The sequence below is a fragment of the Schistocerca cancellata genome, chromosome 11, assembly GCF_023864275.1.
Source record: "Schistocerca cancellata isolate TAMUIC-IGC-003103 chromosome 11, iqSchCanc2.1, whole genome shotgun sequence".
NCBI classification, from domain to species: Eukaryota; Metazoa; Arthropoda; class Insecta; order Orthoptera; family Acrididae; genus Schistocerca; species Schistocerca cancellata.
The window spans coordinates 88,664,982-88,680,267 of record NC_064636.1 but is presented as its reverse complement, the minus strand read 5'-3'; the positions used below and the strand labels follow the sequence as shown (position 1 = coordinate 88,680,267).

General features: G+C 44.7%; 1 protein-coding gene across 4 annotated transcripts in view; it reads left to right on the top strand.

The window, feature by feature from the left end:
• LOC126108795 (brain acid soluble protein 1-like) overlaps positions 1-15,286 on the top strand; it is a 367,990-nt gene that overhangs the window by 126,464 nt on the left and 226,240 nt on the right. For 2 of the 4 annotated variants that reach the window (XM_049914154.1, XM_049914155.1), the window contains exon 3: positions 14,818-14,862. The exons of the other annotated variants lie outside the window; for them this stretch is intronic. In XM_049914154.1, coding sequence (XP_049770111.1) covers positions 14,818-14,862 — 45 coding nt within the window. The remainder of the gene's footprint in view (positions 1-14,817; positions 14,863-15,286) is intronic. 4 annotated transcript variants of the gene reach the window in all.

Here is a 15,286-nt window from a genome sequence, read left to right as displayed (position 1 = left end):
ATGAGAGTCGCTTCTGCCCTGGTGCCAATGATGGTCGTATTCGTGTTTGGCGCCGTGCAGGTGAGCGCCACAATCAGGACTGCATACGACCGAGGCACACAGGGCCAACACCCGGCATCATGGTGTGGGGAGCGATCTCCTACACTGGCCGTACACCACTGGTGATCGTCGAGGGGACACTGAATAGTGCACGGTACATCCAAACCGTCATCGAACCCATCGTTCTACCATTCCTAGACCGGCAAGGGAACTTGCTGTTCCAACAGGGCAATGCACGTCCGCATGTATCCCGTGCCACCCAACGTGCTCTAGAAGGTGTAAGTCAACTACCCTGGCCAGCAAGATCTCCGGATCTGTCCCCCATTGAGCATGTTTGGGACTGGATGAAGCGTCATCTCACGCGGTCTGCACGTCCAGCACGAACGCTGGTCCAACTGAGGCGCCAGGTGGAAATGGCATGGCAAGCCGTTCCACAGGACTACATCCAGCATCTCTACGATCGTCTCCATGGGAGAATAGCAGCCTGCATTGCTGCGAAAGGTGGATATACACTGTACTAGTGCCGACATTGTGCATGCTCTGTTGCCTGTGTCTATGTGCCTGTGGTTCTGTCAGTGTGATCATGTGATGTATCTGACCCCAGGAATGTGTCAATAAAGTTTCCCCTTCCTGGGACAATGAATTCACGGTGTTCTTATTTCAATTTCCAGGAGTGTATTTGTTTATGGCCGGCCAGTGTGCCCCGGCGGTTCTAGGCGCTTCAGTCTGAAACCGCGCGATCGCTACGGTCGCAGGTACGAATCCTGCCTCGGACATGGCTGTGTGTGATGTCCTTAGGTTAGTTAGGTTTAAGTAGTTCCAAGTTCTAGGGGACTGATGACCTCAGATGTTAAGTCCCATAGTGCTCAGAGCCATTTGACTTGTTTATGTTAAGCCCAGTTGGCACTCCCTGCACCAAATATCGATCCTCTGCAGTTTTTCCTGCATTTCGCTACAGTTCGCATCTTCTCTGTATACAGCTGCACCATCTGTGAAAGGCCTGATGGAAGTTGCGATGTTGTCTACTATGCCATTTATACAGGGTGGTCAAATGAACGTGACCGGGCCAAATATCTCACGAAATAACCGTCAAACCAAGAAACTACAAAGAACGAAACTTGTCTAGCTTGAAGGGGGAAACCAGATGACGCTATGGTTGGCCCGCTAGATGGCGCTGCCATAGGTCAAACGGATATCAACAGCGTTTTTAAAAAAATAGGAACCCCCCATTTTTATTACATATTCGTCTAGTACGTAAAGAAATATTAATGTTTTACTTGGACCATTTTTTTCGCTCTGTGATAGATGGCGCTGCAATAGTCACAAACATATGGCTCACAATTTTAGACGAACAGTTGGTAACAGGTATGTTTTTTAAATTAAAGTACAGAACGTAGGTACGTTAGAACATTTTATTTCGGTTGTTCCAATGTCATACATGTACGCAGCCATCGTGGATTTTCCGTTGCCTAATAGTCCATATTATGCCAGTTTACGTTACCGCTGTTGGTGAATGACGCTTCGTCGCTAAATAGAACGTGTGCAAAAAATCTGTCATCGTCTCGTAATTTCTCTAGTGCCCAGTAGCAGAACTCTACACGACGTTTAAAGTCGTCGCCGTGCAATTCCTGGCGCATAGAAATATGGTACGGGTGCAATCGATGTTCATGTAGCATTCTCAACACCGACGTTTTTGAGATTCCCTATTCTCGCGCAGTTTGTCTGCTACTGATGTGCGGATTAGCTGCGACAGAAGCTAAAACACCTACTTGGGCATCATAATTTGTTGCAGGTCGTGGTTGACGTTTCACATGAGGCTGAACACTTCCTGTTTCCTTAAATAACATAACTACCCGGCGAACGGTCCGGACACTTGGGTGATGTCGTCCAGGATACCGAGCAGCATACATAGCACACGCCCGTTGGGCATTTTGATCACAATAGCCATACATCAACACGATATCGACCTTTTCCGCAATTGGTAAACGGTCCATTTTAACACGGGTAATGTATCACGAAGCAAATACCGTCCGCACTGGCGGAATGTTAGGTGATACCACGTACTTATACGTTTGTGACCATTACAGCGCCATCTATCACGAAGCGAAGAAAGTGGTCCAACTAAAACATTCATATTTCTTTACGTACTACACGAATATGTAATAAAAATGGGGTTCCTATTTTTAAAAAAACGCTGTTGATATCCGTTTGACCTATGGCAGCGCCATCTAGCGGGCCAACCATAGCGCCTCCTGGTTTTCCCCTTCAAGCTAGACGAGTTTCGTTCTTTGTAGTTTTTTGGTTTGACCGTTATTTCGTGAGATATTACGCCCGGTCATTATCAATGGACCACCCTGTATACAGGGTGTTACAAAAAGGTACGGCCAAACTTTCAGGAAACATTCCTCACACACAGATAAAGAAAAGATGTTATGTGGACATGTGACCGGAAACGCTTAATTTGCATGTTAGAGCTCATATTAGTTTTGTCAGTATGTACTGTACTTCCTCGTTAAACCGCCAGTTGGCCCAATTGAAGGAAGGTAATGTTGACTTCGGTGCTTGTGTTGACATGCGACTCATTGCTCTACAGTACTAGCATCAAGCACATCAGTACGTAGCATCAACAGGTTAGTGTTCATCACGAACGTGGTTTTGCAATCAGTGCAATGTTTACAAATGCGGAGTTGGCAGATGCCCATTTGATGTATGGATTAGCACGGGGCAATAGCCTTGGCGCCGTACGTTTGTATTGAGACAGATTTCCAGGACGAAGGTGTCCCGACAGGAAGACGTTCGAAGCAATTGATCGGCGTCTTAGGGAGCACGGAACATTCCAGCCTACGGCTCGCGACTGGGGAAGACCTAGAACGACGAGGACACCTGCAATGCACGAGGCAATTCTTCGTGCAGTTGACGATAACCCTAATGTCAGCGTCACAGGAGTTGCTGCTGTACAAGGTAACGTTGACCACGTCACTGTATAGAGAATGCTACGGGAGAACCAGTTGTTTCCGTACCATGTACAGCGTGTGCAGGCACTATCAGCAGCTGATTGGCCTCCACGGGTACACTACTGCGAGTGGTTCATCCAACAAAGTGTCAATCCTCATTTCAGTGCAAATGTTCTCTTTACGGATGAGGCTTCATTCCAACGTGATCAAACTGTAAATTTTCACAATCAACATGTGTGGGCTGACGAGAATCCGCACGCAATTGTGCAATCGCGTCATCGACACAGATTTTCTGTGAACGTTTGGGCAGGCATTGTTGGTGATGTCTCGATTGGGCCCCACGTTCTTCCACCTACGCTCAGTGGAGCACGTTATGATGATTTCATACGGGATACTCTACCTGTGCTGCTAGAACATGTGCCTTTACAAGTACGACACAACATGTCGTTCGTGCACGATGGAGCTCCTGCACATTTCAGTCGAAGTGTTCGTACGCTTCTCAACTACAGATTCGGTGACCGATGGATTGGTAGAGGTGGACCAATTCCGTGGCCTCCACGCTCTCCTGACCTCAACCCTCTTGACTTTCATTTATGGGGGCATTTGAAAGCTCTTGTCTACGCAACCCCGGTACCAAATGTAGAGACTCTTCGTGCTCGTATTGTGGAAGGCTGTGATACAATACGCCCTTCTCCAGGGCTGCATCAGCGTATCAGGGATTCCGTGCGACGGAGGGTGGATGCACGTATCCTCGCTAACGGAGGACATTTTGAACATTTCCTGTAACAAAGTGTTTGAAGTCACGCTGGTACGTTCTGTTGCTATGTGTTTCCATTCCGTGATTAATGTGATTTGAAGAGAAGTAATAAAATGAACTCTAACACGGAAAGTAAGCGTTTCCGGACACATGTCCACATAACATATTTTCTTTCTTTGTGTGTGAGGAATGTTTCCTGAAAGTTTGGCCGTACCTTTTTATAACACCCTGTATGTTTTGGAAAGTAATGGACCTATAACATTCTGCAGGGATACACCAGAAGCTACTTTCACATCTCAGGACTTCTCTTCATTGAGAATAACAGGCTGTGTTGTGTTTGCTAGAAACACTTCAGTGCAGTCACACAGATGGCCTGATATTACTTACGATCGCATTTCTTCATTATGCGGCAGTGGGCAACTGTATTGAATGCCTTTCCGAAGTCAAGCAACACGCCATCCATCTCGTCGCTAGTATCTACTGCTCTCGAACTCCGTCCCAGTAGGTGTGTGGTCAGCATGACGGATTGCCATCCTGCGAGTCCCGGTTCGATTCCCGGCGGGGTCGGAGATTTGTGTGTTGTGTTGTCTTCATCATCAATTCATCCCCATCCGGCGCGCAGGTCGCCCGATGTGGCGTCGAATGTCATAAGACCTGCACCATGGCGGCCGGACCTGCCCTGCAAGGGGCCTCCTGGCCAATGACGCCAAACGCTCATTTCCATTACCGCTCTGGATCTCACGCATCAGAGCATTACTCCTGGTTATCGGGCCGTGTGACAGGCAACAGTCAGGTTGGTGTCCCACGGCTGTCCACGACATCTCCGCACACATCTTCGCTGGTCCTTGGGGTTCAGTTTGAGGCGGGACTCATCACTGAAGACAATTCTACTCCAGTCGATGAGATTCCACGTGGAAGACGTGTCTGGAGACGCCCCCGACACCCGTGGGTTACCATCGTGACTGTCGCGCGCCATATGGCACAACAACCAAGAGTGATAGTCTCGGGTGCCATTTCGTTCCACAGTGGGACACCTTTGGTTGTCATTTGCAGCAACCTTACAACACAACGGTACGTCGACGATATTCACGCCCCGTTTTGTTGCCCTTCGTGGTAAGCCGTCCTGGGCTTATATGTCAACAAGATAATGCCCACCAGCACATGGCGAGGGTTTCTACTGCATGTCTTCATGAATGCCAAAACCTGCCTTGACCAAACGGTCAGTGGATTGTTGTGTTGGCGGAAGAGCCAACACCGTGTTACTAATGGAGGCCGAAATGCACGCGTTTTAGCTCACGCAGGCTGGCGTGAGGAGGGAAGAACTTTACTGACGTGAGGTCTGGAACATGACAAGGAATTAGAATTCAGAAAGCGGACGTAATTACTTTGATACTTAACTTTAATCCATTAATGATGAACGTCGCTCTTGACGGTCCATGATTCACAATATTGTCTGTTCAGAAAACATTCATAGTAACTGAATATGGCGCCTTGCTAGGTCGTAGCAAATGACGTAGCTGAAGGCTATGCTAAACTCTCGTCTCTGCACATGAGAACGTATGTAGGCAGTGAACCATCGCTTGCAAAGTCGGCTGTACAACTGGGGCGAGTGCTAGGGAGTCTCTCTAGACTAGACCTGCCGTGTGGCGGCGCTCGGTCTGCAATCACTGATAGTGGCGACACGCGGGTCCGACATATACTAACGGACCGCGGCCGATTTGAAGGCTACCACCTAGCAAGTGTGGTGTCTGGCGGTGACACCACATGCATCTCTTCCCAACTCAAAACCTTTGGAGTATTATGTGCAGGGCCCTCAAACCAGCTGAAAATTTTGACGATCTAACGCCTCAGTCGGACCAAATTTGGCACGCCATCCCTCAGGAAGACATCCAACAACTCTGTCAATCAATACCAAGCCGAATATCTGCTTGCGTAAGGGCCAGAGGTGGACCAACAGATTATTAACTTGCTCAATTTATGAAATTCTTTCTCCTGAATAACTCATCCATTATTTTCTGAACGTGTGATCATTTGTTTGTCTGCACACATACATCACATCTTCCAATTTCCCTTCCATTTAGATAATCGTTCAAATGGCTCTGAGCACTATGGGACTTAACAGATGAGGTCATCAGTCCCCTAGAACTTATACCTACTTAAACCTAACTAACCTAAGGACATCACACACACCCATGCCCGAGGCAGGATTCGAACCTGCGACCGTAGCGGTCTCGCGGTTCCAGACTGTAGCGCCTAGAATCGCTCGGCCACACCGGCCGGCCATTTAGATAATACGGTTGTGTTGCATCATTTTCACTTGTCCTATGGTGCATATGCAACATCGCCTTTCAGGTAGAGGAAATTAGTTCCATCAAGGTATTTTGAGTTTTTACATTCACTGTGATACAATTGTTTTTTAATTTCCTTTTGAGAGATAGTGCTGGAAAGTAAGTTCAACAATACTGTCTTCGCTCATTTACTTCATGGAAGCTGACCCCCCACAAGACCTGTTACGTAGCTGCAGATAGGACGTTTTGCATATATTTTCTGAAAGAGAACCCAAATAGGGACTCTGACCTACATGAATAAATCCAACGGAGTAAACAGAAGTAAAAAGATAAATACGGAACGAGACGAATGATATCAAACAATTTCATCTTGTAGTCAAAAGGCTGCGTTAGATCTCATCAGAATCAGCTTTTATTACGACAAAATGTAGGCTGTGATGAACTAAGATTGGTTAATTAGTTACATGTCCCACAGAACACTTGAACAATTCTTTTATCGAATTGATGTGGAATGATCAATTTACATGAAATGTGTACATGATTAGTGTTAACATTAATTAATACATTCTAGTCCAACAACACTAGTGCAACAACACACGAAAACAATGTTTCTTTCAGGCTACCAGTTTTTAAATAGAAATTCGTCAATGAAATTGAGTTTTCCGAAAGAAATGATATTAAGTTAGAGTTAATACTTGCTTTGCTACCAGTGAGACGTTTTATGTTATAGGGTAAATGATCAAAAAATTTTATTGCTGCATATTGAACTCCTTTTGAGCCACTGACAGCTTTAAAAAAGGCTAATAAATTTATTCCCTCTAGTGTTGTAGGCATGGATATTACTGTTCTTCTCAAATTGTGATGCATTACTTATGACGAATTTCATTAACGAATATATGTATTTTGCCGATGCAGTTAAAATGCCTAGCTCCGTGAAGAGATACCTGTATGATATCTGTTGTGAACAACATGTTTTATTTTTAGTGCTCGCTTTTGTGCAATCAATACACACTTTCTAACTGATGAGTTACCCCAAAAATTATCCCGTAAGAGATTATTGTGTGGAAATATGCGACATATGTCAGAAGTTGATTCCTTTGTTTCCAAGATTAGCAATTATAGGAAGAGCAAGGTAGCTGAATTTAATTGTTTGAGAAACTCAGTAATATGCTTCTTCCAGTTCAAGTATCCTTCGATATGTGCACCGAGAAATTTTCAGCGTTCTGCCCTCTATACTGACCTGCTCATATGCAACATCAGCTGATGGTATGACTCTCTTTATTGTGCAGAACTGAATACAGTGTGGTTTTTTTTTTCAAAATTTAGGGAGACTCCATTTGCTAAGAACCACTTCATAATTGTCTGGAAAATGCTATTTACGTTTTCCTGTTGCTTTCTCTCTATTGGAATTTATTATAAAACAAGTGTCTAGCGTTATGTGCAAAAAGTAGCAATTCTGCTTTTTCAGTATTAGTGCAAGGTCATTCATATATGTAAGGAATAGGAGTGGACCCAAAATTGAAAATGTGGGACTCTCTTTGAGACTTCTACCCAGTCACTAAAATTATCTGCCCTTCTGACACTGTTTGAATCACTCAGCATTGTGTTTGTTAAGTATGATTCAAACTAGTGTGCATGAAAGCATCGGTTCCATAAAACGTGACGTTTCCTACGAAACTAACAAGATCTGCAGTCAAACACCTTGCAAAGATCGCAAAAAATACCGACTGACGATACATATTATTATTTAAGGCTTGCAGTATTTCATTACTGAATGTATAAATAGCATTCTTACTTGAGCATACCTTCTGTAATCCAACTGTGATATGCTAAGTAAATTATTTTCCTTTAAGTGTGTGACTACTCATGAGTAAATTATTTTTTCGAATATTTTGGAAACAAGATGCCAGTAAGGAAACTGGACGATAATTGGTTGCCTTTCTCATGTCGCCTTTCTCATGACACGGTTTAATTTACCTATTTTTACCTGTCTGGAAAAATTCCCTGTTCTAGTGATGGATTGCATATATGTCTAAGGACATTACTTGTTAAGCTGGGTCAATTTTCCAGAATTCTGTTTGAAATTTCATCGACCCCCACATGACCTTTTGCTGTTTAGAATTTTTGTACTAATTGTATTAATTTCATTGAAGGATACTGATGCTACTTCTAGTTGCTCAAAATTTTGGGGAAATACATTTTTAATATATTCCCTGGTTCTTCAACTGAAGCATTTAATCCTAAATTTGCTGCTACTTTTAGCAACTGATTGTTAATTTGCAAATTGTGAATTCTCAGTCACAACATTGTCATTTAGTTTAGTTGATATGGTGTCTTGTACAGTAACCAGCTGTCCTGTGTCCTGTGTGACAGTATCCCATACAGTTTTAATCTGTCCACCTGCTTAGCTGAGTGGTAACATGCTTGCCTCCCAAGCACAGGGTCCAGATTCGATTCCTGCCCAGGTTGGAGATTTTTCTCCACTTGTGGGCTGGGCATTGTGTTATCATCATTTCATTCTCATCGTTGGCTGCAAGTCGCCCAACGTGATGCCAAATGAAATAAGACTTGCACTTGGCGGCCGAACCCGAATGGGACATCCCAGTCAACAATGTCATATGATCATTTACATTTTTTCACAGTTTTAATCTAATTCATCTTCTTCTTGTGCTACTGCTTTTGTCCCACATCGTGCACAGAGTTGGCAGAGTAAAGTACGGATGAGGCATGGTTCATTTTAAGGGGTGGCCGGATGCCCTTCCTGCCGCCACCTCATACTCCCAGGGACGGACTTAGTGTACCCAGTTGTCTGCGTGTAGTGTAAATCATGTAGAGTACAAATGAGTTTCAAATGTCTGCGAGTTGTGTAACTGAGGCGGGACGTGGGGACCAGCCCGGTATTCACCTAGTGGGATTTGGAAAACCGCCTAAAAACCACATCCAGGCTGGCCCGCACACCAGCCCTCGTCGTTAATCTGCCAGGCAGAATCCGGTGCCTGCGTGCCTACCCGAGTCCAGAAAGCAGCGCATTACCGACCGCTCTCAGCTAACCTGGCAGGTGCTTTAATCTAATTGTCTGCACTAATTACTTCTATCAGGACGTGCAAGGTTCTGGACATTTTAATGACTTCGATTAAAAAACTACCGAATTCTTTGTCATATGTGAGTAACGTTAGATCATGACTTACTCTGGCCCTCACATAAATTTCCTTTTTCCTGTTACATGAGATTTTAATTCGCTTAGTTATCCATGAATTCGTTCTGAAGCATTCGATTAGTTATAGAGTGTAAGCTGGCAAAAATATATCGGCTCAACCACTTGTTTATACTGTAAAACACTAAGATTGACACGTTTCGGAAGTCAAGCTTCCATCATCAGAATAATAAAAAGTAAAAGAACCTGTTGAAACTCGCTAAAATGGAACATGCACCAGGCACAATGAAATTGACAATAAAATTAAAACATCGTGGCTACTTCCCTTGTTGCTGCTGTGTCTTCCAAGGTGCATCTCCACATAGTCGTCAAAATATAAAAACTCTAAAATGGTGTCGCCTATGGTGTTCAACATCTAACCACATGGCTCTCTCTCCTCTATCGTCGTAAACTGCCCGTGCGTCTTCGTTGATACCACACACCAAGTAGCCAAACACGACACTGAAACGCGAGTGAGCTCACGCGCAAGTAAACAAGGAAGGAACGTATACATGTTCCAAGGATCTCATGAAATGATGGTATCCTGCCAATTGCTAAAAATGTAGTTACCAAAAGAAACCAGTGAAATGTTTGGAAAAGTTATTTGTATCACCAGTTAGCTCTTCATTCAGTGTGTTCTGATTATCCACGCTATGTATTTTATATAGACAGGACAAACTAAAAGCTGGATGTACTAGAACAGCTGGAAATTACGATCCGAGCTCTGTTTGACTCAATGCCCAGGCGTATCAAGGCCGTTATTACTGCCAGAGGTGGTTGTTCTGGGTACTGATTTCACAGGATCTATGCACACAAATTGCGTCAAAATGTAATCAAATGTCAATTCTAGTATAATGTATATGTCCAATGAATACCCATTTATCATCTGCACTTCTTCTTGGTGTAGCAATTGTAATGGCCAGTAGTGTACCTGAGAATGTGTGCTGTGCTCCGTGTAACTACTCGTTTACTGTAATACACAGACTAACAGTTAATAAGTTACAAACATGATATGATACAATTTCAGAGACTTTACTACTGGCCTCATACAGATATGATCTTACATATATAGTTCAATGCTGTAATTCTGTTCGTGTATGGGGAATTAAAGTAGACTGGGGCCACAGTGAGAATTTGGGTAGGGGAGGAAGGCCTGTCAGGATAATCTGTGCAGTTGTGTGAACAGCTAATTCAAGATGGCTAACGCACCTGCATAGTAATCAGGAGACGTGGGTTCAATTCCCGTCCTTGGTACAAATTTTTCACTCGCCACTTTAGTCTATATACATAAAATCATATTTGTATAAGACCAGTTTCTGATATAAAAGATTGTAACTACTGAAGGCACTAACTACTGATAGGCATAGTTAGAAAATGAAAGATTTTGATAGAGAACAATGTATTTACCTTAACAGTGTTCAAAAGTCATCATATATATATATATAGTAGAGCGTCGATCATCCGAAGTAATTGGGAGACATGGGTGTTCGGAAAACTGGTTTGTTGGGATAATCGAACTGTACATGTTTATTTGCCAAAAAGAAGTACTGTACAGTAAATTTATTCATAAAAACAGGCATCTCTTTTAGTATTACAAAGTAACATACAAAGGCAACTTCAGTAGGAATTTATAGTATGTGGCACAGTTCACTAAACAAAAATGTGTACATATTACATACGCATTTTGCATGAACAATACACACAATATACAAATTTAGAATTGGATAAAGTGGTTGCAGATTTACCTTCTTCTAACCTTTTAATAATCTCGTACTTGTCCCTCATAGAAAGGGCAACACGTTTACGTTAAGCATTTTGTATCGTCAAGTTCACTTCTTCACGCAGCAGCACACAAGTGGTCGTAACAGAGAACAGAAGGTGACTGCTCTTCTCGGGGTCGCGCAATCCTTCAAACTGCGCCTCGGCTCTAAGCTGGCGCAGCTGTTGCTGTGGACAGCTCTGACACTGCCGCTACTTCTGCTGCCAGTGCCGAGCCGACAGAAGTGTGCCGACTGTTGAAACACAGCGACTGGCGGCTCGGCCGGTCAGCAGCGCCTCGTGAAGGCCCCATTAGAAGCAGCGGTGGCCCAGTGCGGCGACTACTGTGGGAAACTTGGTTTGGGAGTGAGGGGATGATGGAGAGTAACAGGTGCGAGCGAGTACACAGTTCGGTTAAGCGGTCGTTCGGTTGACCGACGTTCGGATAATCGACGCTCTACTGTATATCAATTCATGACAACCATCATTACAAATTTCCTTTTTCTGCCGGACACACATCCACATCGTCTCAAAAACTCTGGCATCTCTCCCCCCACATCCACCACTGCTGACGGCTCACCTCCAACTGCCCAACGCTACGCGCTGTTCACATCCAACTGCCCACTACAATAGCAAATATTCCAACAATGCATATCAGCCACAGACTGCACACAGCACAGACAGTGATTTTCATACAGGGCGCTACGTGGTGTTACCAACATAAATATGTAACAGCCTAGTTACAGTGTGTAAGGGAGAATTTAAAATAGGCTGGGGCGGTAGTGAGAATTTGGATCGAGGAGGGAATCTGCCGGTAAGCGGGAGGCACGGTTTCGATTCCCAACCTTGATACACATTTTCGCTCGCCTTTTCCGTCTATATACATAAAATTAATAATTTGCAGGCTTTCCCCAGTTGGCATTTGCGTTATTGTTGATATTTCTTTTACGTACATTAGGCAGTGGACCAATGCATAATTCTTTGCCTAAAGTTTCGTCTTCCAATCCTGGAGCCATCATCAGAGGCTTTAACGACTCAGAAAGCAGTTACAATCGCAAACAAGTTCACCAAGCCGAACTGATTATACACATTCACGCAACAGTCAGTTCGTGAGGCCATCACACCGTTTTCTGAGTCTATATAGCCACTGACGATGTTTGCAGCACTGGGACACGAAACGTTGGGCAGAGAATTATGCGGAGTAGATGTAGGTGTAGATGAATACTAAAGGGAAGAAGGGACGAGCTAACAGTACACACCCTGAGCAATCAAGGGAATCGTCTGTTTGGTAACGCAGGGAAATGTGAGGGGTGGAAACAGTAGAGGTGTTTCCAGAATGAGATTTTCACTCTGCAGAGGAGTGTGCGTTGATATGAAACTTCCTGACAGATTAAAACTGTGTGCTGGACCGAGACTCGAACTCGGGACCTTTGCCTTTCGCGGGGAAGTGCTCTACCACCTGAGCTACCCAAGCACGACTCACGCCCCATCCTCACAGCTTTACTTCTGTTATTACCTCGTCTCCTACCTTCCAAACTTCACAGAGGCTCTTCTGCGAACCTTGCAGGACTAGCACTCCTGAAAGAAAATATATTGCGGAGACATGGCTTAGCCACAGCCTAGGGGATGTTTCCGGAATGAGATTTTCACTTTGCAGCGGAGTGTGCGCTGATATGAAACTTCCTACAGATTCGCAGAAGAGCTTCTGTGAAGTTTGGAAGGTAGGAGACGAGATACTGGCAGAAGTAAAGCTGTGAGGCCGGGGCGTGAGTCGTGCTTGGGTAGCTCAGATGGTAGAGCACTTGCCCGCAAAAGGCGAAGGTCCCGAGTTCGAGTCTCGGTCTGGCACACTGTTTTAATCTGTCAGGAAGTTTCAGTAGAGGTGTTGACCAAAGCTTGGCTACAAGAGGCAGGTCCAGATGGATGTAGGCTGCTGTAGTGATGCAGAGGTGAACAGGCACAGTACAGCGGAGCGTGGGGGGCTGAAGACTGCAGCAACAAGAGCATAAAAACATGAAAAAGAGTTTTTGTAATGAATATTTTTCAACAGTGAGGAAGCCAGCTGCATTAAAAAGGAAAAATAGTTTTTGATGTTAATTCCACTTACTGTGAAAACAAGACACGAAGCATAAATTGGCAGGCGCTGTGTGGTGCCAGTATTTTGGAGAATTCCCATACCACCTTTGTCAAGAACATCCACCACGAGTTTTACCTTGGTCACTACTCAGCTCTTTTATCACTGCTAAATCATCTACATACTCCGTAAGCCACCGTGCGGTGCGTGGTGGAGAGTACCGTGTACCACAAATGATCGTTTCCTTTCCTGTTCCACTCGCACATGCAGCGATGGAAGAACGACTGTATGCCTCCGTATGAGGCCTAATTTCTCGTGGCTTATCTTCGTGGTCCCTATGGGAAATGTATTATATGTTGGCGTCAGTAGGATCGTTCTGCAGCCAGCTTCAAATGCCGTTTATTTCAGCTCTCTCAGTAGTAGTCTTCGAAAGACATTCGTCTTCTCCCCTCCAGGCATTCCCACTTGAGCTCCCGAAGCATATCTGTAACACTTGTGTCCTGGTCGAACCTGCTGGTAACATATTTAGCAGCCCGCCTCTGAATTGCTTTGATGTCTTCCTTCAATCCGAGCTGGTACAGATCAAATGGTTCAAATGGCTCTGAGCACTATGGGACTTAACAGCTGAGGTCATCAGTTCCCTAGAACTTAGAACTACTTAAACCTAACTAACCTAAGGACATAACACACATCCATGCCCGAGGCAGGATTCGAACCTGCGACCGTTGCTGTCGCACGGTTCCAGATTGAAGCGCCTAGAACCGCTCGGCCATTCCGATATGCAGTCTTCTTTACAGGTGACTACACTTTCCTAAAATTCTCCTAATAAATCGAAGTCGATCCATTCCTTTCCTTCCACAGTTGTCACATGCTCCTTCAATGTCATATTACTTCGCAACGTTACGCCCAGATACGTAAATGGCGTGACTGTGTCAAGCAGGGCATTATTATTGCTGTATCAGAACATTATGAGTGTGTTTTTGCTACTCATCCGCATTAACTTACATTTTTCTACGTATAGAGCCAGGTGTCATTCATCACACCTACTAGAAATTTTGTCTAGGTCGTCTTGTGTCAACGTACAGTCACCTATCTGCGACGCCTTACAGTACACCACAGCATTATCAGCAAACAAGTGCATTTGCTGCCAACTATGCTCGCCAAATCATTTATGTGTATGGAAAATAGCAACAGTCCTACACGCCTCCCTGGGGCTCTCTTGACGTTTCCCCTGTCCCCGATGAACATTCGCCGTGGAGGACAACATACTGGTTTCTATTACTGAAGAAATCTTGGAGCTGGTGACATATCTGAGAGCCTATTCCGTATGCACGCAACTTCGTTAACAGTCTGCATTGGAGCACCGTGCCGAATGCTTTTCGGAAATGCGTTTACAGTATTAGGACTGTTTGTACGGGGGACGGTCCCTCAGAACCTCACTTTCACAGCAGAAACTTGTCACAATACACTCAGCTTTGGCGCCGACTTGTAAACAAAAAGGACCGCTAGTAACACGGGAGGCTCGGTGCAGGAATAACTCCCCAGGGACGCCACACTGGACCAGCTTGCTACGAGAAGTCGATTGAATTAACAAAATCGCTCTTGCCAGTGACGAATACTGAGAATAGTGCATGTTGATACCACCTGGAGAGATGCTCACCTCGCGACCCATATTGCCCGCACTACTACATCGCCACGAGTCTGCCGAATTGATGAGTCAATCATCAAATAATGACACTTTTTTCTGTTTGCAGGAGTTACGCATCCGCCTGCCAGTGCTCAAAGTAAAGTGCCAGAAGGTGAGTAGCACAGCGTCTCTGCACTACATCTACGTCTGATTCACTCTATGTAGGGATAGCGACTCCCATCTGCTGTACAATATCAGGGAATATACTGATGTAGCTGCTCTGCATTTCCTCGTAAAACGAGTCGAAATATACGAGTGGAGTTATCAAAGATAGATGTCACAACAACAACACAAAAAAATGGTTCAAATGGATCTAAGCACTGTGGGACTTAACATCTGAGATCATCAGTCCCCTAGACTGACTTCCGGAAGGCGTTCGATACAGTTCCGCACTGTCGCCTGATAAACAAAGTAAGAGCCTACGGAATATCAGACCAGCTGTGTGGCTGGATTGAAGAGTTTTTAGCAAACAGAACACAGCATGTTGTTCTCAACGGAGAGACGTCTACAGACGTTAAAGTAACCTCTGGCGTGCC